The sequence below is a fragment of the Salminus brasiliensis genome, chromosome 19, assembly GCF_030463535.1.
Source record: "Salminus brasiliensis chromosome 19, fSalBra1.hap2, whole genome shotgun sequence".
Lineage (NCBI taxonomy): Eukaryota > Metazoa > Chordata > Actinopteri > Characiformes > Bryconidae > Salminus > Salminus brasiliensis.
Window position 1 is genome coordinate 5,126,745 of NC_132896.1, and position 25,405 is coordinate 5,152,149.

General features: G+C 42.9%; 1 protein-coding gene across 3 annotated transcripts in view; it reads left to right on the top strand.

Moving 5' to 3' along the window:
- The window catches only part of mical2b (microtubule associated monooxygenase, calponin and LIM domain containing 2b), a 75,498-nt gene extending 50,803 nt beyond the window's left edge, over positions 1-24,695 (top strand). For all 3 annotated transcript variants that reach the window (XM_072662928.1, XM_072662925.1, XM_072662926.1), the window contains 13 exons: positions 430-494; positions 587-665; positions 4,927-5,041; positions 6,571-6,647; positions 8,004-8,072; positions 10,026-10,129; positions 10,293-11,088; positions 13,508-13,611; positions 14,931-15,029; positions 15,300-15,393; positions 20,274-20,373; positions 21,221-21,294; positions 23,073-24,695. In XM_072662928.1, the coding sequence (XP_072519029.1) occupies positions 430-494; positions 587-665; positions 4,927-5,041; positions 6,571-6,647; positions 8,004-8,072; positions 10,026-10,129; positions 10,293-11,088; positions 13,508-13,611; positions 14,931-15,029; positions 15,300-15,393; positions 20,274-20,373; positions 21,221-21,294; positions 23,073-23,257 (1,961 nt within the window). In that variant the 3' untranslated portion in view covers positions 23,258-24,695. The remainder of the gene's footprint in view (positions 1-429; positions 495-586; positions 666-4,926; positions 5,042-6,570; positions 6,648-8,003; positions 8,073-10,025; positions 10,130-10,292; positions 11,089-13,507; positions 13,612-14,930; positions 15,030-15,299; positions 15,394-20,273; positions 20,374-21,220; positions 21,295-23,072) is intronic.
- The last annotated feature ends 710 nt before the right edge of the window (positions 24,696-25,405 follow it).

Here is a 25,405-nt window from a genome sequence, read left to right on the forward strand (position 1 = left end):
GAAGGCAATCAAATCCTCACAGCAATACTTGGAACTCTAGTAGAGGGCCTTCTTTCCTGGACAGTAGAGACAGTTAATTCAACAAAAACAGGTTCCTTTTTATATATATATATATATATATATATATATATATATATATATATATATATATATATATATATATATATATATATATATATATATATATATATATCCTCGATTTTGGAAGAAACCATTAATAAGCAGGTGTCCCAATACTTTTGTCCATATAATTTCATAGTAATAGTTTCTCCAGATAATTTAATAATTTCAACATCCGTAGGTTGATGATGGGCTCCAATAGGCTCTTTAAAAGGTATCCGAAGTTTGTAGTAAAGCAACCCTGAACATGATACCGCAGTGTAGTCTATGATTTTATTTTTTTGTTTGTTTTGTTTTGTACTTTTCCAGGTACGTTTTACTGCAAGCTTCACTTCTCGCAGCGGAGAACCAGCCACCGGAACCGAAAGAAAGAGGTCTGATCCAGCGCCATAGAATAACACTTTAACACCTCTGCTTTCAGGTTCTCATAATCATTTTATCCTCTGTTACTACCTCTGTCTTGCAGATTCCCGGTAGCAGCATGTCCTCAGTTGATGGCAGCGATGGTTATTCAGCCACTGGCAGCCTTCACAGCCAGCCTTCAGGTACCCTGAGTTTCCTCCTTAGGAAAAGCCTGCAGTGGCCACTGCACGTGGGTCGCAGCCTGACCAGTACGCCCCGCTGGCTAGCCCGCCGGATGCATGGGGCGGCCCGGGCTGTAGGGGTACACCTCAGAGAGCGTCAGGAGGACTATGCCTTCTTTTACGAGCTTGTGAGCCTGGGAGTTCCCCTGCTGTTTATGCTGCAGGAGATAGCAGGCCAGATGAGCCTTGAGGGAAGCACTCAGACATTAGCGTAGATTTGGATAGCTCTGGATACCTGTAGCTTTAGGAGGCCATCTGCTGCCCTATGAGGTGTTTGTGAGCTGCCTGGGGGTCATCTTTAACCCTGTAGTCTTGCTGTTCTTTACAGAATAATACAATTCAATAATTTGACTAAAGCCGTAAGGGCTAAACTACAAAGAATGTACTTTTATTAGATTTTTTTATTATTTGATTGCAAACTCCAAATTATGCTCCAAATTGGGTTCTGTTTTGTAAGCACCAGGGTCTGAACTATATTCTGTTCTTGATTGGTCGTGCCTCTTTAATCACAGAGGACATGGCCTTTTTGGTGTGCTACAGCAGTGTTTCCCAGTTTTGGTTCCTAAATACCCTTAAACACGCTATTAGGGAAAAAAAAAAATGAATAAAGGTGCTTCAGAGGTGTTTTTTGCACGGTGCCATAGAAGAACCACTTTTTCCATGTTTGTTTTAGAGATGTAAGAACCTTCACTTTTTGTCTTGCTGTTTTTTTTTTTGTTTGTTTGTTTTTGTTTTTTTTTGGGGGGGGGTTGTTAATTTAAAGGATCTTCACACTGTTTCCTCTCTAGAATAGTGATTCTTATATGGCATTGCCCTGAGAACCATTTAAAGCTATAATTTTTTTTAATATATATTTTTTATATTAAATAATTTGTCAAATTGGCCTGTTTTTGTGTTTTGTTTTGTTTTTTTGTTTTTTTTCCTCCTAATTTGGTACTGCCAATTAACCCACCCATTCATAGGTCCCCCTAGCACTAGCTGTATGAATCCTCCCAGCACTAGAAGGGTGAAGACTTGTCTCTTCCAATACACATGAAGTCAGCCACTGCCTCTTTTCTTTTTTTTTTTACCAACTCGCTCTGAGGAAAGCGTCGGGTCCCCAGCTCTACAGCACCAGCATTACTTAAGAGAAATGAGGGGAGAGCCCACAGCTGACTGAGCTTTCTTGGCAAAGTGGCATGGCTCAGGATGCTAACTCATGGCCCTCGGGCCATAGTAGTAGCCCGTTAGACTTGCATTTTTAAGTTTTTAGTGTAGGCTTCACATTTGAGTTTTTTTTTTTTCCCTGCTAAAGCACCTGCCTAAACCTCATCAATGATTTGTTTTGGAGTACAGAATGGGTATTCCAAGCCCAGGATTGGGAAACGCTCTATACTATAGTTCTATAGGGTTTAAGAGATCCCCAGTCTTTGAGTACTAATATGCAAGTAACCGGTTTTGTGTTTACTGCAGTGTCTAATAACAGAGTGACCAAAAATTGTATGTAATACGAGCACTTTACTTGCGAGGGAGCTCTGCAGAACCAACTCATGGTGTTCTCGTGGTCAGCTTTGGACTAAAAATTGAGACTCCGACTTGCGTTTTTCCTCACCATGTTGTGTGCAATGGAAATGCCAAACAGTATTGCTTTATTCTTTTTAAAGGCTTTACAAAGACTGATGATGAGAGGATGATTTACAAGCTATTGAGTTTTAAGGGTTTTTTTGTTTGTTTTTTGCAGTATTAAAAGTTTTACATGGTATTTTCAAGCACTGTACTTTACTGTACTATACTGTATGTAAGCGCACGTTGTCCCACAGTCTTGGTTTGTATTCCTAAGTGCTATATAAGTGCTACATATGCATAAGAGCTTCCCTTCCTAAAATTTCCTTTCCTCTATTTCTCTTCATTCCTCATTTCTCCATTCTCTTCCACGTCATACATTGGTCTGTTTCAAGTTTCCAATGCTCCAACCCCTGACTGACTGAATGGTGGTAGCAGAAAGATGATTGGCCTGCATCAGTCAGGTGATCAGGGTGTTGCCTTCTGCTTTGCACTTGTTCCGCCGCCTCTCCTGCTTCTTATAACCACTCATTAACCACCTGTGTTGAGAACGTGGCGTTGGGTCTTCTGTATGAATGCATTTTAAGCATGTGTTGTAGAGTCGCTGTGCCTGACCGAGACCACCCAGTCGCATCCGCTCATCCCTAGAGCTAACTTACTAACACCAAGTGCCGAGCACTAGTGCCCTCCAGCCTGCAGGCCTGCTTGTGAGAGCACCGAATGCCTTTATGGTCTGTTTTGTTTTTTTTTTTAGTTTCGCGCTGTTCTTATTCCACGTGACATAACCACCCCCCCCTCCTTCTTCCTCTGTGTGTCCTTATGTTGCTCATCTGTTGCAGAGGCTGCTTTACTATCCACACCCCACTCCGCACCTCTGCCTTGTCCTGAGGTCGCCACTTAACGGAAGATCCTAGTTTTTGCACAGTTTCGCAATTTATGTTTGTAAATTTAGCACTATTTATAATTCCCCTTCCAGCCTGTACATTTCTCAGCGAAAGACGACTGTTTTTATTTATTATTAAAGCCTGTAAGTATTAAATAAATTGATTTTTCAACTCCATTTCCGTTTCTGCCTTTTGTTTACCAGTAAGATACATGTATAAACAGAACTGTAATAACATTTGTAAGCACCAGAGCATTTGAGTGATCCACGTTTGCCATTCGAATTGTTTTCTAAGATGAATTTTAACACACAGATTTCATGAAGCAAAAAAATCAAAAAGCTCTCCTGCTATTTTTGCTCTCCCACAACACCGGCAATAACCCACCGCCCTTCACACCCACTCCACACATTCACACATAACCTTTTCCCCTAATACAGTAACTGCACTTTTTTCACTATGGCCCTAAAACACAGTTTGGTGGTTCGTTATCGGTTTAGAGGCAAAACTCTTGGTATATTGGAGCTTCTAGCCCAACAGTCCAAGGCAATGCATACATTAGACCCACTGCTGCTCAGCAACCTCTTCTCTTCTGGGACAGGGTTCTCTTCTGTCTGGGTCTTTTCTGTCCTTTGTCCTTTCCTCGGCCAGTCTAAAGCTGAAGGAACCAAACAGGGTTCCTTCTAAGCCACAGCTCTGCAGAACGTGTGCCTTCCTCTTCTAAAGCCACAAAGGTTTCATGGAGCAAAGAAACCCATCGCCATTCATACCCACTCCTCACCTTCACACACAACCTGTTGTCCATCCTCTAACACAGTAATTGCACTTTGTTCACTGTGGAGCTAAAATACAGTTTGGTGGTCAGTTAACAGTTTAGAGGCAAAAGTCTTGGTATATTGGAGCTTCTAGCCCAGAGTTTTCAGTCCAAAGCAATGCCTACATTAGACCCACCGCTGCCCAGCAACTTCTCTTCTGGGTCTGGTCTGTTCTGTCCTCTGTTCTTTTCTTCGGTCTTAAAGCTGTAGATTTCTCTTAAAACAGAGTTTTGAGTGAGCTACTTTTATTATAATCCATAAACTCATAATTCGAATATTGTCGCTGCCCCACAAAAACCTTGTATCTCCATTTTTGTGACATTGAATTTGGCAGTTGTTCTTGACATTGTCTCAAAATTTCGTAATAAATGGACCAATAGAAATTCTCCTAAATGTCTTTGGGCCAGACGTTTTGTGCACTGCGTCAGTATGTTAATGGTTGTTATTATTATTATTATTATTATTATTATTATTATTATTAATTATTATGGTATGGTACAGTTGCTTAAATCAGTTATTTTGATTATGTAAAGTGTGGCCTGCTTTCCATGACATGAGTCATGACTTCATGTTCATCACTTTTTATGGGCTGAAGTACTGAAGTAGGAAGGTCAAACTGGGTTTCTTCCAGGCCAGAGCAGGGCAGTAATTACATTATTCCACTTGTAAAGACACTCTACATGTTTGCCACTTGCATTGCCCTCCAAAATGGGTGTGGCCTGGAATCTAAATATTGGCGACAAAACAATAAAAGTTAGCCGTGCAAACTACAAGCAATGCAAAACACTGCACCTGCACATGTGTCTGCAGCGCCCAACAAATCCTTTTCTCCTCAATCAGCTATGTCTATCGTAAATACTGAAGAATTGTTGTCTGTAGTTTCCTACAGCTCCTACAGGTGGTGCACAGTAGCTGATCACTGGGTCATAATGGTTAAATTCTCAGTTGTAGTGTGTGTGTGTGTGTGTATATCTTTGTGTGTAGACGTGTTAGGAAGCAGGTCATCGACTGAGACGCAGCACAACCAGGTCCAAAACAGTCTGGTGGACCCCAGCATGGTCGTCGAGACCCCAGCTGATCAGCAGCTTGTTAGCACCAGGTTTGTTTCCAATTCTTCTCACTGCTCCAGTTTCATGCTCACTAATATAAACCCCATATAAACTCCTCTATAGATACAGTGCACTAGTTCTGACCTGGGGGTGCACTACCTGTGTTGTCACTTACACTTCAAACTAGTAACTAGGAAAAGTGCTTGGGCAACATGTATGTTGTAGCCTTACAGAAATCATATAATCTCCCTACACACACAAAAAAAACAAGTCACCTTGCATGTTTAAGGTGGTAGTAACCGTAAGAGTATGGGCTAAATTAGTAAGTGTGAGCTGTAGGAAGGTCTGAGAAACGCTGGCTTTGGCTATCGATGCTGAAGTCCGAGCGCAGAGGTTCTGCCGTGTTGTGCGGTATTTGTTCCAGCCGTTTAATTAAACACCAGATTTCACTAACTAGCTTCCTGCTGTGTTAAGGAGCTGAACCCATTAGAGAAATCGGGTACAGTGCTGAAACTGGCGCATTACGAGAGGTCTACACTTTACACTGCAGCACAATGGAATTGCCAAAAGGATCTTTGAGCGATGCCATAGAAGAACCACTTTGGGTTCCATAAAGAACATTTTTTATAATGGAGGTGTATGTGAGACTGAAGAACCTTTTAAAGGTCTAAGGAACCATCACTTTACCAATTCCCACCTCTATATATCAGTGGTTCTTCTATGGCATTGTTCAAAGACCATTTATAGCACCTTTATTTTTAGGTGTATACAGTATTACACAGCTAATTAGACTTAATTAGACTTGCTCTTAATTACTCTTAACTTTTAGTCCAGTTAAAATTTTAGTCACTTTACACCAGCCTATTTGACTTATAATAGTATTCAATGGGCATTTGCTCAATTCTGTGCAAAACGTCTGAAATACACTACATGTCCAAACAAAAGTTTGTGGACACCCCTTCTAATAAAGGCATTTAGATACTTTGAGGTGCTTCCATTGCTGACACAGATGCACAGTTTGTCTAGTCCCTGTAGAGAATTAGAGAAGTATTGCCAGTAGAATAGGACTCTCTGAAGCAGATCAACATGAACCTGTTGGCACCATGCTGCCTAATGCCAGGCTTGGGCTAGATGGGTGTAACACCCCCCAGCATTGAGCTGTGGAGCAGTGGAAGAACTGTGTTCTCTGGAATTGTGGAGGTGCTCCATCCAATAAGTTGGGGTGGTGATCAGCCAACATCCTGACCTTACTAATGTGCTTGATTTTGAACGAAGCAGGTGTCCCATTACTTTTGTCCATATAGCATATTGGATATGATGCAAATTCAAAATCAGTCAGTGTTTGCACTCGAACAATGCAGGCGTTGTGATGTTACAGTTCTCAAAGGTCTTCTCAAAACTGTTAGGTGGCTCAGTGGTTAGAGCTCTGGGCTGTTGATGACAGGGTTGTGGGTTCGATAGGTGGGCTCAGCAAGCTGCCAGATAGATAGAGATTAGGCTATAGATAGAGATTAGGCTAAAATGCTGACATGTTCCTTTTATGTTTTCTTTAAAGAAGCTCTGTCTTGCTTTGCTGCAGGACTGCAGATTCCTCTGTTCAGGACAGTCCTGCTGAGTCTGAGGCACTCAGACCGAACTCTCCACAACTCAACAAAGGTGAGCGTCCACATTCTCACTCACATATGGCCCCTCTCTTCGGCCCTGAGACGCTGTCTCCCTCTCTGTCCCTCTCTGTTTCTCTTATCAGTGTGGGTGTGGGAGTGGCAGGCTGAGGTCAGAGCTTCAGTCTGGCTGTATTTGTCTTGGCTGGGAGGCTGCTGGCCTGAACATTGAGTTCAGAGTCAGATTCGCTCGCAGGCAGACGGACAGACAGCAGCTGTTGAGCTTTTCAAACACTAAATTAGCCGTTTAACTGTTAACACTGTCTATATAATGCACTTATACAGTGTTTAGTGAATGTAAAGTGTGACAACACAGATGTGCAAATGCACGCACACACACACACACACAGCTTGTCTAGTCCCTGTAGAGAAGTACTGTCAATAGAATAGGACTCTCTGCAGCAGATAAATAAACATGAACCTAATGGCACAATGCTGCCTAATGCCAGGTGTGGGCTAGAGGGGTATAAAGCCCTTGTGGGAATGACTTGTAGGAAGAATCTTCTTCCCATCCTCTGTGTTTGTTACGGTCAGGGAAATGCTTACACTCGGACAGTCTGTTGCTTGGAAGACTGAGGTTCTTCACAATCTTCCTGGCCTTGGTCCAGCATCGCTGGTTGTAGATTGCAGGTCAGGAAATTAAATCCGTACGATGTGCTCAGCTGAACGCACCACCCTCTGCAGAGCCTGTCTGTCCTGCTTGGTTCAGTTTCCGAACCAGGCTGTGATAGATACTTTGGGTGGTGGATAAACTCCAGGATGAACTCCTTCTTCATAGCCTAAATTTAGCCTAAATTTTCACTGTGTTCATCATTAGAACATCCCAAAAGTTCTCCTCTCTCATGGAGTCTAGTATTATGTTGAGTTCTCCTCAGATCAACACCTGGTTTGGTGGTAAATCAGGGCTTAATGATGGTAAATCAGGTGAGCTGCTGCTGCTGCTGATGATTGAGTTGAACACATCCTCCACGCTGTGCTGGCTGGACTGGGGGGCATCCAGGAGAAACCTGGAGGAACCGAGCCAGCTCTGTTCTTCAGACTAGCTCACCGACAAGATCTCACTACTTTCTTTCTTCAGAATGAGAAGCTCTTGTTTCTCCTTTTTACTGGATTTATGTTCATCTGCTTTATCTGTTCTGATTGGATCTGGAGCTTCTACAGTATTATAATTATTTAAATTAATGTGCTCATGGGCCTAAAACCTGTGTATGTTTATTTACATGTGGAGATCTTTTCACTCTCACGGTCTTTCTCCTTCGCATGTTTATTCACTCTGTTCAGTCATCACTGTGGTGTTCCTACAGAGGCCTGCTCAGTTGCTGTGTTCTGTGTGTTTGTGTGGTTTCTGCAGTGGAGCGCTCTTATGCCAAAGGAGGAATCTCCAACAGAAACATCAGCTGGAGGAGGAAAATCAGAGCCAGTAAGATGAACCTCTCACACAAACTCTCAGCAGTCCATGCTCTCAGTTTCTCAGGGTTTTTATAGAGGTCGCACTTGCATGTGCTTCTTGCCTGAACCTGCAGGAGCATATACCTCCTGTTCATTCATGCTTTCATTATAATCTCAATTGGATTAAAATCCATCAGGTTGCACAGGCTCTATTTATAGAGGTTAATACAGCTTTAAGTCGCACCTGACCATACGGTATTATCCAGCACATGTTGGAGGTCCGTGACCAAAACAAATGTCATTTAAGGAAGGAAGAAATTAAGATGATGGTGCAACCTTAAGAGAATGCGGGCTAAGACTTGGCAACATGATGTAGGCATAATAATAATGTTAGATTGGGTCTGTAGCAAAAACTAAAGTGAAATTCCTCAGAAGTCTGTTGTTTGGTAAAGTTTGAGTTTTTATATTTTTGGTCACTAGAGGGCGCTGTTGGTCTGTCCTTTACAAACTGCTAAAAATGCTCACTAACATTAAATCAAATCATGTTTATTGCCCTATCACATTACACAGGTGTAAAAGTGAGTGTATCGTCCCTAACAGTGGCACATAAAACATATACACACACTCTGTTTACAATACTGCACTGGTAAAAGCAGTTAAATGTACAGGTTTGATATAATCTGAATGTTTACATTATTTACAAAAGGCACTGGATGGGTGTGAGTTCAGGTGTGGTGTGGGAGGGGGAGGTCTTTGTGGGTGCAGGCGTAAGTGCAGGGTGCAGAGTGTGTTTGTATGGGGAGGAGGTGTGATGGTACAGATGAGGTCCACAGTCCACAAGCTATTGTTCATTCAGCAACCTAATTGATGGAGGATAGAAACGGTCTCTGAGCTGACTGGTTCTGGCTTCTGGTTCTGGTTCTGGACAAGTTCTGGAAGCTTCTGTACCTCCTGCCGCTGGGCAGCTGTGAGAACAGGCGGTGGCTTGGGTGGGTGGAGTTCTTAATAACCCTAATAAAAATAAAAAGTAAACACCACAGTTTACACCATTATGTGTATCTGTTCTGTGTAACTGATATGTGAAGTTCTCATGCCTGGTTAGTTTAATACTTTTATATATGTAAATATTAATAGCAATGGTCTTATTTTCAAGTCAAAAGTTTGGACGCACCTTGTTCAATGTGTGCTGATCATCACCTTAAAACCTCTGACCCAAATGCTAGGGTGACCATATTTTTGTGGATATGGGTATTCGTCTTAAACCATGTAGTTTGCAGCTACAGTATGCTAATGTACATTAGTACACACACATTTACTGACTTAACATCAGACCGATAAACAGCCTTAATTGCCTATTTCTCTCTCTCTCTCTCTCTCTCTCTCTCTCTCGCTAATATATATATTAATACAATTTAAATATATATATAATTTCATAAAGTGCCAGCTTTAAATAAGTAGGAAATAACCTTCACTAAGACTTAGACTTTCTTTAAGTGAAAATCTGCAAACTGCAAACCAGGTGTCTGCATGACAGCAAGAATATATGTATATATTGGGGGTGTAATGCAGTCCGTACCACAATTAGGGCAAATGCGGTCATTTCTCAACCTGAAAACCTAAGCTCCGGAGTCGGAGTAAGCTGGGAACTGTAGTGGATTTGGGAGTGTCGCTATGGTAACTGTAGTTTTGTTATCCCGTCCTCTCCCTCCTCATTATCTCTCAAGCTGTGTCCAAAACTGCACCCTGATCACTATCCCCTACATGCGAAAATCCAGATCCAGTGAGCTCACTGCTCTCCGAACGTCGGCCTTCCTCAGAGAAGCTTTTGCACATCTGTGTCAGCAATGGAGGCAGCTTAAAGTAGCTGGTCGCAACTATTAGAAGGGATGTCCACAAACATTTGGACAGATAGTGTATATTATGTGCATGTGAGTGAGATTTAACAGAAATCCTGGTTTGAATGATTTGAACTCCTGTTTTCTAGCGCTGCCGCTGATCCTGGTTAAGACGCTCGACCGCAGCCGAATGGCAGGGCAGGACGACATGCTCGTAGAAGAAGATTCTGACTTTGAAGAGATACACGCACCTGTATGAGCACTAAAAACACTGCGTTTTAAAGCAAGCTATCAAAAATGAGTCACATTTTACTGACACAATATCCAAAAAAGCCATTTACTCACATAAAAACTCTCAATAATGAGATTTTTTATGTTTTTGTCTTCTTTTTTTTTCCCCCCACCTGACCCAACAGGAATCTCCAGCAAAGTCTGGAAAGCAGACTGAAGAGCCACACTGCCCTCTACAGGACAAGCCGGACCAGCAAACTCCAGTCCAGATTCCCCATTATCGTACTCATGGGATTCCATCCACCCCTAAACCCAGCACTTCGTCTCTAGAGCAGCAGAACGAGACAGCAGCAATCCCCACCAACACGCATAGCCCTAAGAAGAAGCTCACGCTCTCCTCATCAGAGAAGGAGAAGCTGCTGAACTGGGACCTGGCCACTCCTGGAGAGTCCTCAGAAGCTGCTGCGGCCACAGGCAGAGCGGAAAAGAATGGTCATGTGGGCCCCGAGGCCCAAGCGAAGCCTCAGGGCGATCCTGAACGCAGCCCTCCGCTCTTCCAGATGTGGGCCAGTGTCCTGAGGAGGTCCTTCTCCAGCTCAGTAAACAACCCCAAGGTCATCAGGAGGAACCGGCCTCCTAGAGCCAGGCCACTATCTGAGGGCTCCTTCAGCTTCGGCTCACTGTTCGGTGCTTCCATCCAAGTTCAGGAGGAGGACTTTGGGACATCACGATCCAGAGCAGATACTGAAGAAAGCCAGGCCAGGTTAAAGGGCAGGAGTGAGATTACCACCATGTTGGAGCAGGTGACGCTCACTGGCAAGCCACCAGGAGGATCCAAAGACGACATGGCTTCGCTCCCGCGAAGGAAGCTCAACTTCTTCTCTTCTCTGCGGCTGAAGAGGAACGAGGGAGTGGGCAGAGGCAAGACGGACAACCAGACGAAAGACATCTTGACCATCCTCTCCAAGTTCAGAAACAAAGGTGTGAGCACGAGGATCTTTTTTCCCCCCTTTGATCTGCATCAGATTGTTGCCGTAATTCCAAACCCTGGTCCAAATCCTGGTCCAGGAGTATTGCACTCTCTATATTCTGTTGAATCAGCTAATTCACAAGTCGCTTTATCACAAAGCACTTCTCTGAATGTATCATGGGTATCGGCACTACTACAACACTAATTAACTACATGTGTCAGACCAATTTAGACTAATTAAACAGAGCCTGTAAATTACACCAATCGATGTACAGCGATCAGCCATAACGTTAAAACCAGTGATGGGTGAAGTGAAAATCATTGATTATCCTCGTCTACAGTGGCTCCTGTCGAGGGGTTGATATATTGGGCAGCAGGTAAATGTGGTGATGATCTTAAAAGCAGGAAATATTTGCAAAAATAAGAATCTGACAAAAAGACACTTTGACAAAAACTAATTGTGATGACTAGATGATAACTGGGTCATCTCCAAAACATCACGCAGGTCTTGTGGGGTTTTTTGCCATGCAGCGGTCAGTACCTACTAGAATTGGTGTGAGAAACGTAAGGATCTGCTTCTAGCGCTTCTAACTCAGATACCACAGGATACCTTTAGAGGTATTGGCTGATCACCTCATCCCCCTCCAACTCCCTAACTCATCCCGAAAGTAATGGATTGAGCACCATCCATCGTTCCAGGGAACACAGTTCTTCTCTGTGCTGCTGCACAGCTCCAGTCGGATTCAAGCCTCCTTTGTTTATGACTTCTAGTGTGGTCATGTGGGGCGTGGTGGTTCTTGACATCAGAATGTGCCAAACAATCAATCACATATCGTTGCTCTAAGATCTGTTCCCTTATAACTTCAAATCTGAATCTAATTTGGCCTTCAGCATAAGCAAAGCCTTCATTGTTGTAGCTCTAGATTTTGCCCATTTCAGAGACCGTTCCAGTGTTGTTACTCTGGGAAGTCAGCACATGCTGTAGATTTCAGTGGAGGCCTGCTATTACCGGAGTCGCATTAGCTCAGCTCAGTCCTGTTCTGTGTTCCTTCAGGCTCTAAGGGGTTAACGCAAGCGGTGCAGTAAAAGCAGCCGAGTGTGAGGCTTAACCTCAGACGCCCCCCGGAATCTGTGAAACCATGTGATAATGATTACAATCCAGCACGCACAGACTGCGCAGACTGCGATATGCATCATAACATACAACACGGCATCGCTCGTCCTCGATCTGCTTTGTAAATATGTAGCCAGTGTTGTGTGCAGTGTTGCTCAGTTGACTGTAATCTCCTACTGGCTCCCATTAGAGTCCCTAGCATGCAGCCAGATGCCTATCGTTTGTATTGTTGTCAAAAATGAAACCCACAGTCCTGCCCTTCCCACAGAGGTGCTCGATCAGCCCATACATGTTTACTGTCTGAAACTAGTGAACCTATGAAATGTAAAGATTGGCATCACACCCTTTCCCTTAAACCATGTGGAGGCGTCCAGTCATCTGTAATAGACTTGCTTATGGGGTTTAGGGGTGGGCAATATTGTAAAAATGTTTGTACAAATATTATTTTGATAAAGATATTGTGACGAACCGTAGAAAATATAAAGCAGAAATTTAATCAACACACCTTAAACATCAAAAGAGCGGTCTGGGCGTGGTCTGAATATTCTAATGAATGTGAGTGACTGACGGCCCTCAATCACTGGCGAATACATTTGCTTGACGTTACCGTGGCAACGCAGTCAGACAGACAGAGAATTTATTTATTTATTTTTTAAGCTCTTTACTTGTGATTTCACAGATCTTTAGGGTTTACTGAGGTTCTGATATCTGGAACAGAGTTAACAGCCCATATAGAGAAACAAGCTCAAGCTGCGACTTGGGGAACGGCTGCCCCATCGTCCCGTCCGCCTGGTACCCATTGTCTTTCCGCTTCCCCCCTGTTTACTGTGCCTCTAGGGCGGGTGGTGGCTTTTTCCCGTCCATCCCGGCACCCAGCTGCTAAATTCCATGGTGAAACGGAGAGGTCCTTTACCTTACCTTTAGCATCAGCTTTCCAGGTAGCTCAGACTCGAAGAGAGGGTGGAGCTACGTTAGCCTTGTGATTGGTCAGGGGCATGCCGATGTACACCTGACCCACTTTTAGGACCGCCCATTCTACATGGAGAGGAGAGCAATACTAGTGAAATACAGCAGGTGTTTATTAGACGCTGGAAAGATCATCATAAGACATACTTTGTACGTTTACACTGAGGGCCCTGAGGAGCCAGATTCACTTAATTGGAAAGAACACTCCGATTAAAGTTCCCAGGGGCCTTATATATCTCCGTACAATAAAATGCCATCATACAGCCCAGCTCTACATCTGTCTATAAAGGAGAATGATGTAAAGATGTCCTTCTTATTAAACTGTTACATGTGGTGTATTGTGTTGATAGCCTCCACGCAGCAGCAGCAGCAGCAGCAGCAGCAGCAGCAGCAACAACAGGAGGAGGAAGACTACTCTTCCAGTGAGGAAGGCCTGGAGTCCACAGAGCCCAGGGTAAAGACCAACTCTGCCAGTGACTGTTATTACTGCCTCAGCCTCACACAGTCTTCTAACATTATCATCGATCTCATGGGTAACGTTTCACATTAGAAAAAGTGGAATTTCATGTCATAGTAAAGCCATTTTACACACTGATGACACGCACTGCTTCTCAGTGACCTGCCTTGACACCCCCCCCACCCCCCCTCGCGAACAAGCTACTTCATTGTCAGCTGTGTTCTGGCTTAAAAAGCAGCCACTGAATGGATTTGTGAGCTCTGTGTTTATAGGCCTTCATGTATTGACTCTGAAATGCGCTGAAGGTGCTGGGCCGGTGAATACTGGTGAAATGTAAAGCTCTTTGATTTTACACCGGAGTGCGAAAGCATGGCTGCTCACAATGATCCCCCCCCCCTCCCCCCAAAACCTTGTGGGTCTTTTTCTTGTTGTCGTTATACAAGCACTAAAGAAGCAGCACGGTTTCCAAGACGTCCCTTGAAAAATGTGAATATTTGCAGTGTTTGATTCTATCAGAATGGATCTGAATCATGTCCCTAGTCCCAGTAAGAATGATTCTGGGTGGGCAACGGGGGCTGGGATCCAGCACAGTTTGCTGATTTCCCTGTTCCAACAGACATATTAAACCTAGCAATTAACAGGTGAGTTGAGTCAGGTGGGCTTGAGTGGGAAAAGCACAAAAGTGTTCAGGTATTTGGACCTCCAGGACCAGAGTTGCCCTCTTCTGTGTTAGACAGATCATTTACAAGACATGGAATATTTCACTAAAGGTACCATATGATGCATAAATGGTAAAACCACTGTAGGGACAAAAGTATTGGGACACCTGCTCATTCTTTGTTCCTTCTCAAATAATAATTTTAAAAAACATAACCAGCTTTTCTAGTCCCTGTAGAGAAGTATTGCCAATACAATAGGACTCTCTGGAGCAGATAAACATGAACATATTGGCACCTTTATGCCTAATGTCAGGCCTGAACTAGAGTGGAGCAGTGAAACGGTGTACTCTGGAATTGGGGAGTTAAGGGATGAGGTGAGGTGGTGATCATCCCACATCCTGGCCGCACTAACGCTCTTGTCGCTGAATCAGTAAATCCTCACAGCAATGTTCCACCAAAATCTAGTAATAAGCCGCCTTCTCTGGACAGTAGAGATGGTCATTCTAACAAAAGCTGGATTAGCTCTCTTTAGTACCCTTGATATTTTGGAAGAAGCCTTAAATGAGCAGATGTCCCAATACTTTTGTCTGTATAGTGTATATACATATGTGTGATATATGTAATATTCATTCTTTCGCTGTTCTGTGCCGTATGTAGTCTATTTCTGACAACTCTGAGAGACGGAGAAGGAAGGAGGAGAAAATGCTCATCCAGCAGAGCAAAAGAGAGCAGCTTAAACGGCTGCACAGAGCACAGGTACACACACACACACACACACACACACACACACACACACACACACACACACACACACACACACGGTTTCCCATCAAGCAATTGAATAAAAACAGATATTTAATACAGTCATTTTATTGTGATTGTTGTTGTTTTCAGTGTAATAATAAACACCCAACAGGCAGGAGTTTAGTATTGGCCCTTATGGGTTGTAACTGTGTGTGTGTGTGTGTGTGTGTGTGTGTGTGTGTGTGTGTGTGTGTGTGTGTGTGTGTGTGTGTGTGTGTGTAGGTTATCCAGAGGCAGTTGGAGGAGGTGGAAGAGAAGCAGCGAGTTTTGGAGGAGAAAGGAGTCACACTGGAGAAGGTTCTCAGGGGAGAAATGGGTAAGCAGCACCTCAGCTTTCAGCTTTCCTAGTAACAAAGCATCGTAAGCAGCAGTGGCACAAATACTGATGCCCAGCATTTACCATCAGACTATCAGACTAATACCAGTAGAACAAATATCAGAGATATTACAGACTTGCTTGTAGTGCAACATTATGAAAAGTAAAGTAGGTCATATGAGTATAACAGTAGTCATAAAAATACAGAGTAGCTAATTAACCGTTTCTTAACCGTGGTCCTGGAGGCACCCTGCCCGTTTTAGTGCTTTTCCTGCTTCCAAGACGCCTGATTCAACTAATCAGCTCATTAATAAGCCCTTTGAGAGATGCAGGGGGTGTGTTTAAGCAGGGAGTCCACTAAAATGTGCCTCTAGGACGAGAGTCGAGGCTAATTAAAAAACATACTACCATTACAATTCTACAATTACTTTATTTTAAACAGATTTTTACCCAGAACGGATCATTTGGAGCGCAACAATTCACTAAAATACACTATACCGCTATGTTTGTGGACACCCATCTACTTTTAAGCTGCACCCATAGCTGACACAGATTTGACAAACACACACAGACACAGCTTGTCTCGTCCCTGTAGAGAAGTATTGCCAATACAATAGGACTCTCTGCAGCAGATAAATAAACATGAACTTATTGGCACCATGCTGCCTAATGCCAGGCGTGGGCTAGAGGGGTATAAAGCCCCCCAGCAACATTAAGCTGTGGAGCAGTGGATAAGCGGTGTTCTCTGGAATGATGGATGGTGCTCCACCCAGTGTTTTTGGGATGATTTAAGGACTAATGCTCTTGCATTTGGGCGTGGCGAATGGCCATAGTGTAGATGTAGCTGAATCTGCAGGTGTGTGGAAGCATACAGTCATACGGGTCTACCAGCAGTGGCAGAAATCCCAGCCTACAGGACATTCTCTTGTGTACTTTAACAAATTGGTGGTGCAAGACCTGCACTGACGAAGTAATTCTTGCCTGGAAGTGAAGCGATTTTTATTTACAGGCTGTGAAACACGCCGGCGGTCCCTGTCCATCAGTTTTGTCTTTCAGCCACAATTCTGAGGAGACTTTCTTGTAGACTGGAATTTCTGCCACTGCTGATAAACCCATACGACCATAGTGTGCTCCACACACCTGCAGATTCAGCAGCCTCCTTCACACTATGGCTAAAAGGAGTGAATGCAGTTGGACACAGCACAGCTTCACCTCTTCTCAATTTATGAATCCTGTCACACACAGCGCCATCTGCAGGAGCCTGTGAAGTTGCTAACACCTAAATGGAAACTAAAATGAACAAATTAAGATTTAATTAGTAAGAGAGAGGAAAAAAATAAAACAAGGATGAAACTAATGGGGTGAATTAAATAGTTGGTAAACCATTTCTTTACCTAAACCACTTCAATTAAAAATCTGATTTTCAAGCAATGGCTTCTTTTTTTCTCTGCAACCTTCAGTGTCATTTAAAAAAAAAGAGAGATGAAGTCTGCCTCCTTTAGACAAATTACTGCAGTTCACCCTGAGTTTGCTGGAGACTCAGACTGTTTGTATTTCTAAAGCTTTACGCCGAGGTATGCAGCCTTAGCCACTTTTCTCCAGTGCTGCATGAGCAGAAACACTTGAGTCGGAGGTTTTCAGGTAGCCTTGATGTGCTATGACCAATGCCGCTGAGCTGCTGCGCGGCCTGCGTCTTTATCTTTTCATCTTCTAAAGTGGGAGAAAGCCGCAAGGTTATCCTGCGAAGTTGTTAAAAAAAAAAAAAAAAAAAAAAAAAAAAGGCTTGTAGAGTATGAAGTGTACCCCTCCAATTAGCCAACCTAGTTCCTAGTCTCTCTCTCTGTGTGTGTGTGTGTGTGTGTGTGTGTGTGTGTGTGTGTGTGTGTGTGTGTGTGTGTGTGTGTGTGTGTGTGTAAGAGGGCAAAATTAGAGATTCAAATAATAGCGATTTGCATTTAAAGCAAATAGCCATTTAGAGTGTAAATTGTGCTGAAATGACTGTAGAGGTAATGGGTCCTGTAAATAGACTGGAAAGAGGAAAAGTGCTCCAAAATGGGCTGAAAATGTGACGTTTCATTATTTTAGCAAATGTTGATATACGTGGGGGTTATTAAAGCCCTCAATTCTTCCTGATGAAAAAAGGCTAACCCTGCCTGTCTGTATAATGAGTTTATAATCATGGCTCTGAAAGCTGCCGCGTGTTGTTGGCGGAGCAGCAAATTGAATTTTAACATCTTTTAGGGGAGGGGAAATTCGTTCCTTTTTTCTTTTTCCTTCTCAGAAATGCCGGCTAATGTTTCTCAGCTTTTCAGCCCCTCTGTACCTTCTGCTTGTGCCCTGACAAGAGGATTTTGGTGCTTGTAGTGAATGTATGAATGACTGGATGACTGAAAGAGTGAATGAATGAAGGGTGAAGACGGCCATACCTCAACCCCTTACTTTCCGAACCTCAACACAAGGAAAACACATCATCTTAGGTGTGTCATGATATCTTCTGTGTATACCCTGAAAAAAAGAATATGGTGCTTGTAGTGAATGTATGAATGAATGAGGAAGGAAGGAAGAAGGGAGGTTGAAATATGGACGTCTTCATTCATTCATTCATTCATTCATTCACAACAAGCAACAAATTCCTTTTGTCAGGGTATACACAGAGATCATGACACACCTTAGATGATGTGCTTTCTTTGTGTTGAGGTTCGGAAGGTAGGACATCTTCATCCATTATTTATTCACCCAGTCATTCATACATTCACTACGAGCACCAAAACCTTCTTGTCAGGGAACATTGAGGAAGGAAGGAAGGAGGTTGGTTGAAATATGGATGTCTCCATTCAGTGTTCCCTGACAAGAAGGTTTTGGTGCTCGTAGTGAATGTATGAATGACTGGGTGAATGAATGAATGAATGAATGAAGACGTCCATATTTCATCCTCCCTTCTTCCCATCCTTACTCCGTCCTTGTGCCCTGACGAGGATTGTGGTGCTTGTAGTGAATGAATAAATGAACGAATTAATGTGTGAATAACTGAATGAATGAATGAACAAATAAATTAATGTATGAATGAATGAAAACGTCCATATTTCAACCTCCCTCTTTCCTTGTGCTCTGATGAGAAGATGTTGGTGCTTGTAGTGAATGTATGAATAACTGGATAACAGGAAGAACGAATGAATGACTGGGTGAATGAATGATGGATGATACTTCAGCCTCCTTCCTTCCAAACCTGAACACAAAGAAAGCACATCTTCTTAGGTGAATCATGTGACTCTTCATTATCCCTGGCTTTGCTTTATCAGAGAACATCTCTCTCTCTCTCTCTCTCTCTCTCTCTCTCTCTCTCTCTCTCTCTCTCTCTCTCTCTCTCTCTCTCTCTCTCTCTCTCTCTCTCTGTGTGTCGGTCTTGTCTTCTCATCCTCTTGTGTGAGCTGCACTAAGCTCTGCGTGCTGCCTTCGATCATCAAACTCCCCCAATCGCAGCAGAAAACAGACAACTGACAAAGTTGGCCTTTGTATGAGCTGTTTGGAGCGCGGGCCGACTGCAGCCTTGCAGCGGATTCTGGAGAATAAGTGGATCAGGAGCATCCACTCTAGTGATGAACTGTAGCAGGCCAGCAGCCTTTGTCCCTCAGTTTGCTGGTCTGTGTAGATGATTGTGTCGGCTCCAGAGGGCGGAGGACTTTGGACTGAATGGCCTCATTGTCATCTGACATTCGTACCCTCCAAATGAATGGAAAGTGGGTTGGCGTAGGAGGTGGACAATTAAGAATATGTCATTAAATGCATTAAAAGAGGACGCGGCCTTACTGTTCAGGCCTTTGTGTGAGGCGGTGACCCTCCATGTGTTCCCATCTACTGTTGTATTTCAGAGAAACGTCCAGGCTCACATCCCGCTCACATCTGATACATATATGTTGTTGCTAGATCATAATGTAGCATGATGTAGGTGGCCTGCTTTCCTTGAAGCATCACCTTCAAGCCAGATCTAGCACTTCTTATTGAGCTATTTATGAATTTCTAAATACATTAATTAGGCACTTTAGAAAAAGATGCTTCAAACACCATAGAAGAACCACTTGGAGGCAGAGTCCTTCACCACTGACTTAATGGATTTGTACTACTGAGCAGGTCAGGGTCAAGTGGGCAGTGCTGTCCAAGTATTGATTATACTATTTTTGTAATGATCTCACCAACAAAAGACAAAACCGACACTGTAACAGTGTGCATCAGTATTGTGTAGGTCTTCCTCTGGTCTTGATGACCATCTCACACTGCTTTGTCATTTCCAGCGTTGATTTTAAATGAGCTGCTTCCCACACAGTCTTCACTGCTATTTCTTCTCCACACAAGCTCTCAGTGGGGTTTAAATCTGGTCATTGTGCTACCATGACATCACCTGATCTTCCTCACTTCTCAACCCACTCCAGTACTTGAGATGAATGTTGTGGTGTCCTGTGTTGTCTTGTTGGCAGATCAGGCCATTGTTTGTGGTTCTTCCCCAAGAAAGACAAGAAAGAGTCTTCAAACCCACCCAAACCAGCTAATCAGATGAGCCAACATCTGAGCTATTACTTATGACTGCCTATGACTGTCTATTACCATAATCCTTCTAAAATCATTCATGTTAGTCAGGTTTTAATATGAGAATGATGTTAAAGATTATGATCATGGTGTCCTTTTCTTAATCTCTTAAACCCTGTATGTCGCCCACACTTCATTACTATTATAATTTCCATCTGCCCTAAACTAGAACCCTGTGGCACTCCAACATCATCTGTAAACTACATTGGCAACTTTGGGTTTAAGAGGTTATGACTAAACAAGGCAGGACACACACTACAATACCACTGATGGTGCACTACGGTTCTGATGTGTTTCAGATGACCCATCAGCAGACGAGACCGAGCTCCTGCAGACCTGGTTCAAGCTCGTGCTGGAGAAGAACAAGCTGGCCAGATATGAATCCGAGCTGATGATCTTGTAAGGACACGTACACCAGCACAGTACAATACCAAGATCAAGGCTATCACAATTGATCTGATTCATGTGTTTACATGCCTGTGGGCTCCAGGTGACCGTGTGTTGAAATTGGCGGTTTCGGTTCGTCCACTGTGGATCAGAGTAGTCACAGCCAAGGAGTGTGAGAGATTGTATCGTAGTCTTGTGTAACTTATGACTAATCACACATGTATGAATGTAAAACATGGGTACTGTTGCTGTCAAGTAAAGACCTTGTTTTTAACCTTATTTTTAATAAATAATTTTAATCTTTAATCTTAAGCTTTAATCTTTAAAGCCATTGTTCTTTACATTGTCAACATTTAATGATGATTGGACCAATAGAAATGCTCCAAAATGAGTTGTAATTAAATCTTTTGACATGGACTTCCATTGAACGTTAAATCTTTTTTCCTTTCTCTGTAAAATTTGGAATTTTGGAGATTATTAATGTTTTTATTTTATTTTATTTTTGTGTCACAATTTATAAATGTGAGAAAATCAGCCTTTTCCCAGTCTAAATACAGTTCTAGTCTCACCCTGTATTGATATGTTTTTTTAAAACCGTGATTGTGGAGTGTAGTCTCATAGGGCCTTAGCACCGCACCATTGAGTGTAATTTGCCTGCTTCAGCACCCCTGATTCCACTGTTGGTCCCTGATGCCTGATGAGCATCCTGTGTGTTGGAGCAGGCAAAGCAATAAACTGCCGTACTGAAGGATAGGTTTTGAAGGACGGTGCTGAAGGACGGATGTATATGCGTGCAGATGTAGTGTTGGAGGTTAAGGACTGTGTGTGTAACTCTGTGTGTCTGTGTGCTGTGGTGCAGCGCTCAGGAGCTGGAGCTGGAGGACAGGCAGAGTCAGCTGCAGCAGGAGCTCAGACGCAGGATGGCCATTGAAGGTAAGGAAGACATACACCAATCAGGCATATCATTAAAACCACTGACCGATTCAATGAAGAGCATTGATTATCTGGTTCAAATGGCACCTGTGAAGGGGTGGATAGGTTAGGACCGTTTAAAGAGCCAAATGGAGATGACTAGATAAGTGGGGCTTGTGTAGTGTGTTTGCAACTCTGATGTACACTCTTTACAGTGGTGGCGAATGGCAAACCCACCTGTGAATGTTGGTAACCTGGGAATGTTGATAGTGGTTAAATTGCTTTAAATATTTGTAAAAATCACATTATTTGGGGACTATTTTGCCTCACAGCACCCTGCATGTCCCGCCCCAAAGGTTGCCGGCCAAAACTTCATCTGAAAGTGATCATAAAACAACATCTCAGCCATCAGGGAATGTATTTGTCAGTATGCTTTCTCTACAGTGGCACATTTTACACCAGTGGAGAACAATTGTGAAATTTCCCTTTCATCCAAACCTGCCTTACTGAATATAACGCACCTCACAGGTGGTACACATCCACTCCTTTTCTCTTTTTTTTTTTTTTTTAGGGGGAGGGGGAGTATTAAAACCATGTTCAAAATGATGGTTATCTCAGCTTTCCAAAATGAAGCGTCTAATATAAAGTCCTGGCTGTGTTTTTGCATGTCAACAGCAGCAGAAGGAGGTGATAGAATCTTCATTTGCAAGTCAATGGTTGGTCCAATGCCTCTAGGAAACAAGTTTATTTTTGCACAAAACATGAATTTGATTTTGTCTGTTAGAATAATCTTTATTAGCTCTGGAATAGCCACTTTAATACCTACAGGTGTTGAATATTATTGTTTATTGTACATTTGTTAACATGTGTGAAAAATGTAGTCGTCCTGGAGATGGTTATAGCCTAGAGGTTAGGGGGTCAGTCCAATATAGCCTATTGCAACTGCTATAAGTCCTAAAGATTGACCCTCTATTTAAAGAACACACATTTAGCTGTGTACTGAGACACAATACAGGGAAGGAACTTGGGGGGAACTTTGGGAAGCTTGGGGTTGAGCTGCCTGCAGAATGAACCGTGTACTAGAAGCTCCTGCACAGATGAATTAACCAACTTCATTTATGCACCCCAAAATCTCCAGCTCACTTTCGTATATAAGCATACAATGCAGGGCAGACTTTGTATACTTGTATGCTTTGTTTTACACTGTTGAACCCATGTGTTATGTTATAGAGAAATGTTCTCAAATGCTTGAAGTCGATTTTATTTATTTTCTGTATTTATTTTCTAGCCCTGTTTTGTCTCACACTACTGTAATATAATTGTTAAATGAAGCACCTGTTTCAGTGCTGTGCTTACTGTAATGGACATTGACTGGGGTCGTACATTATTTCCCCGCAGTGTATCTGCTCCATAACCTCAGAGCAGCATTAATGAAAGGCAGTAAACACGAACACCCTCATGGGTATTATAGTATGCGTTTCTTGCCATTTCCGATATGCTGAGCCTTATAAGCACACACACAGGCACACACACACATGCGCACACACACACACACACACACACATATACACCTCCTGAAGAGCAGAACTGTGAATGTAGCTTGTCGCTGTTGGAATCACATAGCCACACAAAGACAGCTGTGAAGAGAAGAGAACTTAACAGGACACATTCAGCCCATTACACAACACAGTGAAATCCTCTAACAAATGCAAACACACCTAGTCATATGCCAAAAGCTTCTATAAAAAGATAATGTTTGGCCCCAGCAGTAACATACATATGCCTTTCTTCTTGTTCAGACTGTGAGAAGAGTGCAGGGGAGCTGGTGGAGGAACAGGGCCTACTGGTGGAGGTGATGAAGGCGGTGGAGGAGAGGGATCGGCTCGTCAGCCTGCTGGAGGAGCAGCGGCTGCAGGAGAAAGCTGAGGACCGTGACCTTGAGGGCCTTATCCTGTCCAAGGGATACCAGTTCCACTGGGCCTGAGTGACCATGGTTTCCACCTGTGATCATGGAGTACCTTTTCCCTGCCCTGTGCACTTTAGTGTTTAACTAGCCTCTCCTGTGTGAGAGGGAGGGGTTGTAAACAGGGCAGGGCAGGAGTCTTCCACAGCACCGAGAGCCACAGCTTGAGAACCTTAGCGTTCTCGCTGCGTGTTTTATAGCTTGGCCTGGGTCTGTGTGCACAAATTTCTAAAGAGTGTTGGTAAAGGTTCCAGGGTCCGGTTCCTTGACCTAGATAAGGCCTAATTAGACCTAGACTGAAATGCCATTTCAATTTCCACTGGCACTGCAATTCATTCCTACACTGAACTTTTCTGTATGTGGATTTTTTTTTCCCCACTCTCATTTATTGTGGCTTTTTCATATATGGAAATTTTGTCCCATCCATTATTATTTTTATTTTTTTAATATGGGATTTTGGTCCAAGACATTATGGCCTTTTCCATATATGGAATTTCGTCCAGTACATTTTGGCTTTTTACATAATTAGGAATTTTGCCCCATTATATTATTATTATTATTATTATCTTTTTTTATATAAAAGATATGGGATTTGGTCCAATACATTGTGGCTATTTCTATATGTGGGGAAATTTTGTCCCATACATTTTCTTTTTCCTTTTTTTTTTTTTTTTAAGATCCAGTACGTTATGGCCTTTTCCATATATGTAATGCTGTCCCATTTATTATTATTTCATATATACATGGGATTGGTCCAGTATATTATGGCTGTTTCTATATGTAGGAAATTTGTCCCATCCATTAAGGCCATTTCCACATATGATTTTGGGTGTTTGTTGTTTTTTGGGGTTTTTATGGGGAATTTGGTCTCCTCCATAACTCCAGTATGTCCATCCACTGTGCAGAACACTTCCATTCTTACTAAAGCACTGACACTGACTGAACCAATCTCCTTTTACACTGACTTGGTATTCAAGTGCCGTCACTAGACTTGACCAGACGAGCTGTACCAGAAACCAAAGAAACTCACGCACTACTGCCTCACTGCTGCTTCTGATACATAGTGAATTAATGTGATGGGTTGTATTTATTGAAAAGATGTTCTGATAGAGGGGTTCAGTTCCAGTAAAGCCACAAACCTTCACACTGTAAAACACTTAACACTAAAGCCTAACACTGAAACTGCCTTGGTGAATGAATGTAGGTGATCTTCACGAGGGTGAAGCTATGATGCTGTGTGCTGATGTTCCTGTTCATGCTCTGAATGTTCCCGATTGATTTCTTGGTGCCGTCTTACCGAGTCTTTTGAGTGTGACGTTTAATGACTGTACCTGTTTGTTTGCTGAAGTTCTGTAATTAATCTAATTAATGTGAGAGGTCTTCTCAGCACTGAAAGACTCTGTCTTCACTCTCTCAAAGCAATGTAAAAAAATGTGTACTTTACACCTGAGTGATTCAAATGAAGCCAAACGCTGGTTTGATTGAATAAAGCGTTGCTCGCTGCTTTTAAAGGGCGCTCCGTTATGTTATTTGGTTATGTTATGGTGGCTCAGCGGTTGAAGCACAGGGCTATTGATGACTGGGTTGTGGGTTCAATGCCATGGCCTCGGCAAGCTGCCACTGTTATTCACTTGAGCAAGGCCCTTAACCTACTCTGCTCCCTGGGTGCTGCAAAGCGAGGCTACCCGCCACTCCGGGCCTGTGTGCTCACTGTCTGCTGTGTAAATATTAGTGGTGTCAGTCTATTAAAAAGTTTAATAGTGGTGATCCCAACAATATTCTGATATTAATTCTGATGATTAATCGCAGGTTAAAATGCTAGCTAGCACCTCCTTCCGTTTTTGGGCGGGAGAACATATAAATGTGTATCTCAGCGTAGTTTGGAGAACTTGAGCCTCGAACCTGAGAAAGCTTTAATAGAAAAAAAGCTTTTTAAGAGATGAATGGATGAACAGTCATGGGGCTGGAGTAGGTAAGGTGAGTGTGAGTGTGAGTGTGAGATATTCTTTATTAACAAGGCTGAAATGCCAGAAGCTGGACTCCAGCATCGATCAGTGTCTGAATCCAGGCACTATATGGACAAAAGTATTGGGACACCTGCTCAAAGTGTCCTACTTTTGTTGGAGTAACTGTCTCTACTGTCCAGGGAAGAAGGCTTTCTACTAAACT